Source organism: Aquarana catesbeiana, linkage group LG11 (genome assembly GCF_042186555.1).
Source record: "Aquarana catesbeiana isolate 2022-GZ linkage group LG11, ASM4218655v1, whole genome shotgun sequence".
NCBI classification, from domain to species: Eukaryota; Metazoa; Chordata; class Amphibia; order Anura; family Ranidae; genus Aquarana; species Aquarana catesbeiana.
Genome location: NC_133334.1, coordinates 3,266,028 through 3,278,329, shown reverse-complemented (window position 1 = coordinate 3,278,329; position 12,302 = coordinate 3,266,028). Strand labels below are relative to the sequence as shown.

The following is a 12,302-nucleotide window of genomic DNA, read 5'->3' as shown; positions in this document are numbered from 1 at the left end:
CCCAGGTGACTTCTTAATGGCAAGCTTATCAACAACCTAAAAGGGGTTGTAAACCCTCGTGTTTTTTCACCTTAATGCATCCTATGCATTAAGGTGAAAAAACTTCTGACACTGACTGGCCCCTAGCCCTTCCCGTTTTACTCACCTGAGCCCGTTCATTCCCTCGGCGGAGACCCGCTCTTCCTCTCTGGGGTTCTTGGCTCTTGACTGGATAGATTGATCGCAGCACAGCTATTGGCTCCCGCTGCTGTCAATCAAATCCAAGGACGCGGACGCTGGGGGGCGGGGCCAAGTCCGGCATTCTGTGTCTATGCACGCAAGTGCTGGACTCGGGAGTGTGCCCGCAAGGTAACCCCTAAGGAGAGCTCTTCTCTCAGGGGGTTAACCAATGCGAAAGGGGGAGGGGGGCGCGAACGCCGCCGGGGACCCCAGAAGACGAGGTTCGGGGCCACACTGTGCAAAACGAACTGCACAGTTGAGGTAAGTATGTGTCACGTGGGTCACGTACCTGATGTGGGACTGAAGCAGTGGGGAGGCCTCCCTTGCACCTCGGATCCTTGAAGCCTCTGAAAATGGAGACAGAGACTTGGTGGACACCAAGTGGCACGGATACCAGGGGTGTGGAGCACAGTGCAAGCCTTAGTCCGAGATCCAAGCCAAGGTCAAGTCCAGTTTGGCAACAAAGTATAAAAGAGTTAATCAGATGAAGATTGGTCGAGATCCAAGCCGGGGTCAGTTCCAATCGGGCAGCTGAGTACAAAAGGGACAAAGAAGTAGAATGGTCAAAGTACAAATCCGAGGTCAAAGGCAAGCAGCAATCAAGAGTAGTCAAATAGGTTTCCAGGTCACATGTTCAGACAGATCACACACTAGCACAGGGACAAGGGGGGACTGAAGATAATCCAGCAATTTGGCAGTGTCTGGGCTGGACTTATATAGGGAAGTATGAGGTCACTTCCTGTGCGCCTTCTGGGGATTTTCCTGCCTTTTTCCATCAGGTCTTCTGCGCAGGTGCGGGTTGGCGGACTGAGGCGTCTTTGGCGCATGCTCAGTTGGCACGGATTTCCTCTTGCGGCAACACACCATTGGTACATGCGTAGTAAGCCCTGTACTCTTACAGTATGATATGTTTGTTATTTAAAAAAAAACAAAAAAACGAAGGTTTACAATCACTTTAACCACCTCATCTGCTGTGATGTCCTCTGTTAAACTCACAAGAGAACTGCCATTTCCCAGTCCTGGAATAGAATCCAGAAAACTTGATATGCCTGCCCGAACAAGGCCCCTCCTGCGCAGGAGGTCAGCATAATATGACCTGGCGGTTTCCAGGACCCGACTTGGACTTTGTCAAGGAACCTGTACTGTCAACAAGGCCTACAACTGACTTAACTGGTCTACCTTGTTTGCAATTCTGGTAAGTGTCGGGCGAGCGATATTTCCCATAATCCCTTTCCAGAACCAAAGAGGTATGCCTGTCATATTGACACTCCCTGAGCTAGAGTTTAACCTCAGAGATCATCCCCGGATCCCCATTATTCGACACAAGCCTATCAAGCTTCCTCCGCAGATTCTGGTAGGTGACATACTTATCAAGCTATATTGAGAATGATAGAAGGGTTTGGCGCTGTTCCTATTTAGTTTCCTACCTTCATATAGGATACTAGATACAGATAAAAAATATATGGATTCCTAGGTGCACCGTGCATATGTCAAATATTAAATACAAATTAAAAATATGAATTCCCAAGTATACCGTGCATATGTCAATTAAATATTCTGCTGCAATATTGTACAATCATAGGTGATACATAAACATTGGATACGTAACTTAAATAAGTGGTAGTACTAAAAAGGGGGGGGGGGAGGGGAGGGAGGGAGGGGGAAGGGGGAGTGAAATGGGGAGGGGAGGGGGTGTAGGAGATCTACTCCAGGGGAAAAAATTGGCAATAACAAGATAAAGTGCAAGCGTGCTTCAGAAAAATTCTTTAGTGTCTCTTGTGCAGTTTCTTGTGCTGTGATAATAATCCTTCACTTATAATATCTCTTTACTCTGAAAGTGCAGCCACTCACCAGATCACTTCACCCCTGCGGGGGTAGTAGGCAGTTACAGTTTTTACGCCACTGTACAGCGATCACTGGCGGGCTCAGGATCGTGGTATATCATATGTAAAGAGAGAGGGAGTGCCCATAGCGTAAAATTGCTTTTAAAAGGTTTTATTACACAAAATGGAAGGGTACTCACACTTTTACAGTAAAAATCAAGCGAAATGGTAAAAAACGTCAAAACCGTCACAAATGTCCATCAGCGCTGGTACAGGAGGTGATATTTGGGAAGCACAAATTAGGCACATTAGCTGTTAGCACAAATTGTCATTGCTGTTTTTGAATTTCACCAGCACGCTTGCACTTTATCTTGTTATTGCCAATTTTTTCCCCTGGAGTAGATCTCCTACACCCCCTCCCCTCCCCATTTCACTCCCCCTTCCCCCTCCCTCCCTCCCCTCCCCCCCCCCCCTCCCCCCCCCCTTTTTAGTACTACCACTTATTTAAGTTACGTATCCAATGTTTATGTATCACCTATGATTGTACAATATTGCAGCAGAATATTTAATTGACATATGCACGGTATACTTGGGAATTCATATTTTTAATTTGTATTTAATATTTGACATATGCACGGTGCACCTAGGAATCCATATATTTTTTATCTGTATCTAGTATCCTATATGAAGGTAGGAAACTAAATAGGAACAGCGCCAAACCCTTCTATCATTCTCAATATATCTCAGCTGTCCCCATTTAGGGTGACTGCTTGTTGGGAGGCAGCAGTTCCAAACTTCACAAATAACGCCTTTACTTCCACTGCGCGGGTTCACCATCCCTATACTTATCAAGCTGTTTGTTTTTTCCAATGGCCTTGAAAAACCCAACGATCCTTCATTTTGTAAGCTCCCACCACTCTGAACTACTGCTGCAAAAGTCCATAATTGATACCTGTGCCAGAAAAAAATCCTCAAAGGATTGACTCACCTTCACATTGTCCAGGAGTGCCGTATTTAGCTTCCAGGTACCCCTCCCCCCAGGTAGTGTCTGGGTGGTGTCTCTATTCAGAGTGACAGACAGAATACACTGGTGCAGAGAAGGCAGAGTTCCCCTTAACAAACAAAATAAGCAAACTATCTAATCTACTCAGACTATTACCTCACTGAAGTGAATTCCGTGTCATCTGGGCAGCAATGAATGTGCACATCAACCAGACCTGCCTCTAAATATTTTGTTTAAAAAAAAGCAGTCACAGTCCAGCCTGGCTCCGGTACCTTTCCTGTCCTTAGTCCTAGTTGAAATCACCACCGAAGACAACTTGCTGGGCTATAAAAAGAAAAGACTTGATCTTCATGAAGAGGCATTTCCTGTCCCATTTTGTCTGGGGCCCATAGATGTTGATCAGGCGCAGGTCCTGCCCCCCCCCATGGAGACGTCTAAGACCATGCATCTCCCCATTTCTACCTCAATAATCCGCCAACAAGGTTACCATGCAGGAAAAAAGTACCGCAACTCCAGTGTAAGGCTCGGCTGCAAGAGACCAGAAAGAGGGGCCGCGCCTCCACTCCTTCTTCGCCAGATGAATATCAGCCAATATAGACAACCGGGTCTCTTGCAAAAGGAAAATCTCAGCATCAAACCTGCTGAGCAAAAATAAGGCCATGTTACGAGCACTTACTGATTTTAAGTTGGCGACATTAATGGTCGCCACCTTCAAAGGAGTGAGAACAGGATGATTGAGGTATACGTTTCTTAGCCTGCTTACCCCCCCCCCCCCCCCTACTTGGAGACCCTACATGCTTTAATGTCCTCTGTGATTCTTCCTCCATTGAAATCACAGATTCAACACCCGAAGAACCCTCATCCTCCACCTCAGAAAACACCTCAAACTTACTGGACACCTCCACCCCCCCAGGGTCAGGTACAGGCACCTCCTTTTTCTTCTTTCTCTTCTTCCCAGACTTTCTTTTTGCCTCCAACCACACTATATCATCATGAGACAACCCTGACTGCAAAGCCCCCTCCCTTTCCATTCCACCATCGCCCACAACATCATCCACCCCACTCACTCCACTCACCACATCAGTCCCCCCCACCCTTTACACCAGTACCTCGACCATCATTAACTCCATCCCCTGGTGCCTTGCGCCCTCCAGTCCTCAGACGTCGGGGAGTGGGGGTCGGTGCAGCCATACACACTGTTCCAGCTCCCTCCACAGTCCCCACTACCTCTGGGGAGACTGACATTGGGGGATCAGACACAACATCCACAGACACCAACTCGAGGCGCACGACACAAGGGGATGACACAACATTGGATGGACCATCAGACACTGATTCCACTGAGACAACAGGGACAGAGACATTGGGGAGCCCTGGCACAGCCCCCCCCTCTCTCCTCTGCCTCCTCCATGTCCAGGCGAAAAAACTCTTTCACCAAAGTTGACTGGTTATGCAAGGCCTCAGGGCACTGGCTGTATGCATGCCCAAACGTAACACAAAGATTGCATTTGATCTTATTGCAATCCTTAGCCAGATGCCCCAGGTCCTGACACAAAGAGCACTTTATCTCTGGACATGAGGAGGCGAAATGACCCTGAGAACTGCACTTGTTACAGAGTTTGGGCTGTCCAGGGTAGAACACAACAATCCTATCCTTCCTAATGAGGGCAGATGCTGGACCACATTCACATACAGTCTCATCTGCACCGACCACCCACCTGTCCATATGCCCCTCTCATCCACAATCTTCTTCAATGGAGTCAGAAGCTCCCCAAATTTCCTCAGCTAGACAGACAGGTCATCAGAAGGAATGGATTCATTCCTTACCAGGATGGTGACATTCTTCACAAGAGGTTGGCGTGAGACAGGTTTTGGGACGAGTCCCTCCCACTCCAGTAGACCCCCTATACACATGTTCATACTTCTTCCAAAACACATCAAGAGACTTGGGCAGAACAAAGGACAGATCATACTCATAGGAGCCTACCAGACTGATCAGAGCAAAAATGTCATCCGCCTTGAAACTCATCACCAAAATCTTGTCCACATCCAACCTCTTGACGGGGGGGGGGGGGCTGCCCTCCCCCCCCCTCACCCCCTCCTACCTGAGCAGCACCACATTTCTCCATCTGAAAGATAGGGGTGCAGCTGGCAGACCTTCTCCCTGAACTGCCCCCCAATGCGACATCCTCATCCCAGCCAGAGCCCCAACATAGGTTTTATTAGCAGGATTAGAAGCTCCAGACCTGACAGCTGTACCCTGATTATTCGTTGCAGGAGCCTCAGAACCCCCGCTCTGCAAATCACCAGCAGAAGCAGCTGTCACTCCATCCACCAACACCCATGCATGCCTTTTTCCAGCATTACAAGCAGCTTCATCATTCACATTCATTTTCACATCCACTGCACCTATAGCCATCAGTGGAGATTGTGCAGGAATAATGGCAGCTCCCTTCCCCCCCAGCAGCGTTCACAGTCATAGATGACTTACTGTCAGAGATCAGAATCCCAGGCATGTTATTAGCAGAGTCCAGTCCTGCAGACACAGCAGCCTTCTTATAAACTATGAAAGGGGGATTGGCGCTGTTCACTATTCAGATCAATGTGTGTGTAACAAATCTGGGTGAAAAAAAAATATATATATATATAGTGAAAAGAAGCAGAAAAAATTAATTGCGTGTAATCACATAAACATTAAATATCAGATATCCAAATCACCCCAAAAAATATATATATAAAAAATGATGAAAATTACCATAAGTATGGCTGAAAACACTAGTAGACATAAGGACTATTCATAATAAAAATAAAAAATAAAAATGATTGCAGATGAAAAATATATTAAAAGCACCCTAAAAAAACAGTAAATAGTAAACAATCCAAATTGTGTTATACAAATGTGTGTATATAAGATTTAAATTGTGATCGTACAAAAAGTGAAACACTGGTGAAAAAATATAAAATTCTGATAAAAAATGGTTTAAAAAATATGTGATGGTTATCCGTGCAAACAAAAACTACAAAAGTTAATACATATATCCAGAAATTGTCCTATGTGTAAGAAAATCCTTGTGCAAAAAATCTGATGTGTATCCAAGCGATTCCGGACAGGTCTGCTGTGGTTGGTGTAAACCGTCTTATGTGGAACCCCCTCTTGTGCCCCCACTCACTGGAGCGCCCAACCCCTGCAGGGGTAATGGGCATATAAATGTATATCCGGTGGCCAGAATTCCAAATGATCGATGTCCCCCTCACCGACTCCTTCCCACTTGTGTCACCGCTGTATTCTTAATGGCATCCATCGGGAAATATCATATACATGGAGAAGAGAAGAGCCTCATAGCGTAAATCAAAAGAGTTTTTTATTTAGCTAATCCAGCTTACAATTAAAAAGTTTTATTCAATAAAAACTAGCACCGTTCTGCCGGCTAGCTCCACGCCAGAAGCCGCAGACAGTGATGTGGTAGCGGCGTGCGTTCCACGGCCCGTCTACCAAAGACTGGAAATCATTCTAGTGATTGTCTTGTACTTTTAATGGTCCTATCTCTACAATAAAGACAAAGTTTTCAACTTTATCCAGTGTGCGGCATCCAGATCTTTCTATCCAATACCTAGATCGGGAAAAGGGTCTAAATCCCGGGAATGTCCCGAGAAATTCGGGACAGTTGGCAAGTATAAGTTTGGGATTGCAGGTTGAATCCCCCAGGGGATCCATCGCCCAGGTCATCCCTAGAATCTCCCTTCCTCCCAGGGGCCAGGGAACTCACCTTCTTCCTGGTGTCTGGAAAGGGAGAGCTGCAGCACCTCTCTGGCATAGAGACTGATGTGAGGGTGGGGGAGGGGACATTAGAGTGTAAGCTCCTCTGTACAGAAACTGATGTGAGGGTGGGGGAGGGGACATTAGAGTGTAAGCTCCTCTGTATAGAGACTGATGTGACTGTGGGGGGAGGGGACATTAGAGTGTAAGCTCCTCTGTATAGAGACTGATGTGACTGTGGGGGGAGGGGACATTAGAGTGTAAGCTCCTCTGGTACAGAGACTGATGTGACTGTGGGGGGAGGGGACATTAGAGTGTAAGCTCCTCTGTACAGAGACTGATGTGACTGTTGGGGAGGGGACATTAGAGTGTAAGCTCCTCTGTATAGAGACTGATGTGACTGTGGGGGGAGGGGACATTAGAGTGTAAGCTCCTCTGTATAGAGACTGATGTGACTGTGGGGGAGGGGACATTAGAGTGTAAGCTCCTCTGTACAGAGACTGATGTGACTGTGGGGGAGGGGACATTAGAGTGTAAGCTCCTCTGTATAGAGACTGATGTGACTGTGGGGGAGGGGACATTAGAGTGTAAGCTCCTCTGTACAGAGACTGATGTGATTGTGGGGGAGGGGACATTAGAGTGTAAGCTCCTCTGTACAGAGACTGATGTGACTGTGGGGGGAGGGGACATTAGAGTGTAAGCTCCTCTGTACAGAGACTGATCTGACTGTGGGGGGAGGGGACATTAGAGTGTAAGCTCCTCTGTATAGAGACTGATGTGACTGTGGGGGAGGGGACATTAGAGTGTAAGCTCCTCTCTACAGAGACTGATGTGAGGGTGGGGGAGGGGACATTAGAGTGTAAGCTCCTCTGTACAGAGACTGATGTAACTGGCTCAGTGTTCTCTGTGCAGCACTGCGGTATATGTCAGAGCTATATAAATATATAATAATAGTGTGGGACTGTGGGGGAGGGGACATTAGAGTGTAAAATCAAAACTAGAAAAATTACTGCGCTATCCCAAAAGTACAATAAATAACATGAAGAAAACAGCTGCAACTATAAATGTGAGACACAACCACTTGGTAAACAATAAAACAAAAAAATAGCTGTGCTGCAATTAATGAAACGAGATCAAAAAATATATTAATGTGATCACCTTGAAAAATAAAATGAATGAGAATGACTGTCATTCTCTCCTTTTGCAAAAGAATATTTTACTTACATGAACTTTTCACTTTATGCACTTTGCAATTGGACTACGCATGTTCATTGGTTCTATGTAATAGTTTTATTTAAATCAAGAGGACTTTTTATTGTTTTCTCACTGTGAGCCTATCACATGTGGATGTTCATTTTTATTTTTCAAGGTGATCACATTAATATATTTTTTGATCTCATTTCATTAATTGCAGTGCAGCTATTTTTTTGTTTTATTAGAATGTAAGCTCCTCTGTATAGAGACTGATGTGACTGTTTCATGTTCTTCCCCTGCAGGTCTCTATAAGGTCAATGAGATCTCCAGTGATTCCAGTACACCAGATTATGGAAGTCCTGTGACTCTGCGCTGTGATGTGATTGGCTCTGATCCTGGAGACACCCCTGAGGTCACCTGGTTAGAGAGTGGAAGAGATCTGGAGAAAGGACAGCAGAAAGTGACCCGAGGCAGCGGAGATGTTCTGTCCTGTTATCTGACTATAACACCTACAGCTCGGGATTATGGGAAAGTCTATTCCTGCAGGGTGACGAACAAGAAAATGGGAAAATCTATTGAGAAAAAAATACATCTGAAGCTCCCAGGTAAGTTTATTGGAAGGAAATCTGGAAACAGAAAACTATAAAACTCATATAGGACTGCAATGAGAGTTGCATTGTTTGACATTTGTAGAGCTCTGAACTTTATATTCTAATACATCTGATATCAGAGATAAACTCTATTTATATATCGCATACTATAGGCTCATTCCACAAAGATAAGGATCTCTAATTTAGCCATGTGATATTGTTTGCTTGTCTGTTGCCGTTTTCCGGTATCTGAAGCAAGAAGATACATTGTTGTAAATTATGAACATTTATTTCACTCTGGCCAATCACTAGAAGGTTTAGTGCCAGTGATATAGTCTGGGGAAGAAATAAATATTTGGGGTGACCTTCTGAAAAGGGGTCTTTTTCCCTTTAGGCTTTGCCTGGGGAGGATGTGAGTCCAGGATCCAGATTTGCCTCCCAGATGTTGGTCTGTATTTTGGGGTCTGAAGGATGTTTTTGTTCGTTTTTTGGGTGGGGGAAGATTAGCTCCAGGTAGTTCTTTAAGGATGCAGTCCACTCGCTAACATTCATTTAAAGTTTTACTAAACCCAGTAATATGAAAATAGTTCATCTGCCCCCCCCCCCCCCCCCCGGTGCCCACAGCTTAATAATCTTCTTTTTACATTGAAATACTGACACTATATACCTTTTTCGCTGATCTTTATACTACAATTACATGATAAACTGCAGAGTTTCTTCAGTGCTGAGAGATCAGGTAGGAGGAGATTTTCCCTGCAGCCTGTATACACGCCCACATGTGTGATGTCAATAGTGTGATGCCAATCAGGTTGGCTATTGCCTGTGTGTTAGCTGGCCTTCCCAAGCTAGACATTACAGGAGGGGCATCTGCATACAGAATAAAACAGCCTTTTTATACAATGCAGAGAATGAACCCCTTAAGTTCCAAAGTGAGTATAACAAGCCTTCTATGCTGCATATGTAGCGCCCTGCTCCTGTTGATCAGGCGCATGCATGTCAATTTAGGGGGTCATCTGTTCTGTACACAGTTCAGATTTAATCTGTGCCTCAATTAGTGTTTGTTCCAGCGTTGGCTGTGTTGCGTGTAGTTCCACACTGTTGTCTGTAGGTGTCGTTGTCACCACAGGCCAGTGTTGGAAGAGCAACAGGCTAAAGTGTATTGAGTGCTTTTCTTTCTTGGAAACAGCCCACTGGGGGTGGTCCACCGCTGTGCATTCTGGGGGAGGGTACTATCTCAAATTCCTCAGTGATCTGCATAAGGTATCTGGACCCTCTTACAACTCCCTTTCTACCTCTTTACTGCTACTTCTTCAAAAGTTTTGCAATAAAGCATTGGAAACATAACGAAGTGACTGGTGCATACATTGGTGGGCGTAAGGCCTTATACAGACTCTAAGTCCCATGTCTGGTGGAAATTCAGGTAAGGAGGTAAGGGCAAAGACCCAATTTAAATCAGCCGCTCCTTCGGGGGTAAGCGCTACACATATACAGACTGATTTTACTGTTGTGGGTTTAGTAACACTTTGAGGACATATCTGCCCATTTTAATAGAAAAAAAAAATCCTTACATCAGGCTTTTCATCAGTGATTATTCATCATTCCATTCTCAAGGCCACAAAACACAAATTCTTTACTTTAGCCTCCTGGCTTTTTCTTGTGACACCATTGCTCCACACTCCCACTTCAGGTACTTGTCTGATCCTCCAGACAATACTCACACAGGCTCTTGTGCACATAGGTACCGACTATCTGCTCCCAGCTGACTTACACCCTGACTTCTGGGCAGAGCCTTCTGTCTCCCACGTGGAGTCCTGAACTCTACTCTGCCCCATACCGTAAGGCCTGTTCATATCAGAAGGCATGGAGGTTACAGAGCATCACACACAGTCACCTCTCCATGGTATGGAGGACATGGGACTGAATGAGGAGGAGGACATGGCATATGGGACTGGAGGAGGAGGACATGGTATGGAGGACATGGGACTAGAGAAGCAGGAGGAGGACATGAGATGGGGGAGATGGGACTGGAGGAGGAAGAGGGCATGGAATGGAGTAGGAGGAGGACATGGGATGGGAGAGATGAGACTGGAAGAGGAGGACATGTGATGGAGAACATGCGACTGGAGGAGGAAGAGGACATGGGATGGGAGGGATGAGACTGGAAGAGGAGGACATGGGATGGAGAAGGAATAGGACAAGGGATGGAGGAGATGGGACAGGAGGAAGACATAGGATGGAGGAGATGGGACAGGAGGAAGATATGGGATGGAGGAGATGGGACAGGAGGAAGACATAGGATGGAGGAGATGGGACAGGAGGAAGATATGGGATGGAGGAGATGGGACAGGAGGAAGACATGGGATGGAGGAGATGGGACAGGAGGAAGACATGGGATGGAGGAGATGGGACAGGAGGAAGACATGGGATGGAGGAGATGGGACAAGGAGGAAGACATGGGATGGAGGAGATGGGACAGGAGGAAGACATGGGATGGAGGAGATGGGACAGGAGGAAGACATGGGATGGAGGAGATGGGACAGGAGGAAGACATGGGATGGAGGAGATGGAACAGGAGGAAGACATGGGATGGAGGAGATGGGACAGGAGGAAGACATGGGATGGAGGAGATGGGACAGGAGGAAGACATGGGATGGAGGAGATGGGACAGGAGGAAGACAAGGGATGGAGGAGATGGGACCGGAGAAAGACATGGGATGGAGGAGATGGGACAGGAGGAAGACATAGGATGGAGGAGATGGGACAGGAGGAAGATATGGGATGGAGGAGATGGGACAGGAGGAAGACATAGGATGGAGGAGATGGGACAGGAGGAAGATATGGGATGGAGGAGATGGGACAGGAGGAAGACATGGGATGGAGGAGATGGGACAGGAGGAAGACATGGGATGGAGGAGATGGGACAGGAGGAAGACATGGGATGGAGGAGATGGGACAAGGAGGAAGACATGGGATGGAGGAGATGGGACAGGAGGAAGACATGGGATGGAGGAGATGGGACAGGAGGAAGACATGGGATGGAGGAGATGGAACAGGAGGAAGACATGGGATGGAGGAGATGGGACAGGAGGAAGACATGGGATGGAGGAGATGGGACAGGAGGAAGACATGGGATGGAGGAGATGGGACAGGAGGAAGACAAGGGATGGAGGAGATGGGACCGGAGAAAGACATGGGATGGAGGAGATGGGACAGGAGGAAGACATGGGATGGAGGAGATGGGACAGGAGGAAGACATGGGATGGAGGAGATGGGACAGGAGGAAGACATGGGATGGAGGAGATGGGACAGGAGGAAGACATGGGATGGAGGAGATGGGACAAGGAGGAAGACATGGGATGGAGGAGATGGGACAGGAGGAAGACATGGGATGGAGGAGATGGGACAGGAGGAAGACATGGGATGGAGGAGATGGGACAGGAGGAAGACATGGGATGGAGGAGATGGAACAGGAGGAAGACATGGGATGGAGGAGATGGGACAGGAGGAAGACATGGGATGGAGGAGATGGGACAGGAGGAAGACATGGGATGGAGGAGATGGGACAGGAGGAAGATATGGGATGGAGGAGATGGGACAGGAGGAGGAGGAGGAGGTCATGTGGGGTATTCTGTGCCCTAACTCTCTCTACTGGATTTCTTTGAGAAAAATAAATCCTTTAAATGTTCTTAAGTAACTGGCCCCCCATTTGCTTTTTA

At 46.8% G+C, this 12,302-nt stretch overlaps 1 protein-coding gene across 1 annotated transcript in view; it reads left to right on the top strand.

The window, feature by feature from the left end:
• LOC141111805 (uncharacterized) overlaps window positions 1-12,302 on the top strand; it is a 105,911-nt gene that overhangs the window by 77,878 nt on the left and 15,731 nt on the right. Inside the window, exon 9 of the mRNA XM_073603948.1 lies at window positions 8,299-8,601. Coding sequence (XP_073460049.1) covers window positions 8,299-8,601 — 303 coding nt within the window. The remainder of the gene's footprint in view (window positions 1-8,298; window positions 8,602-12,302) is intronic.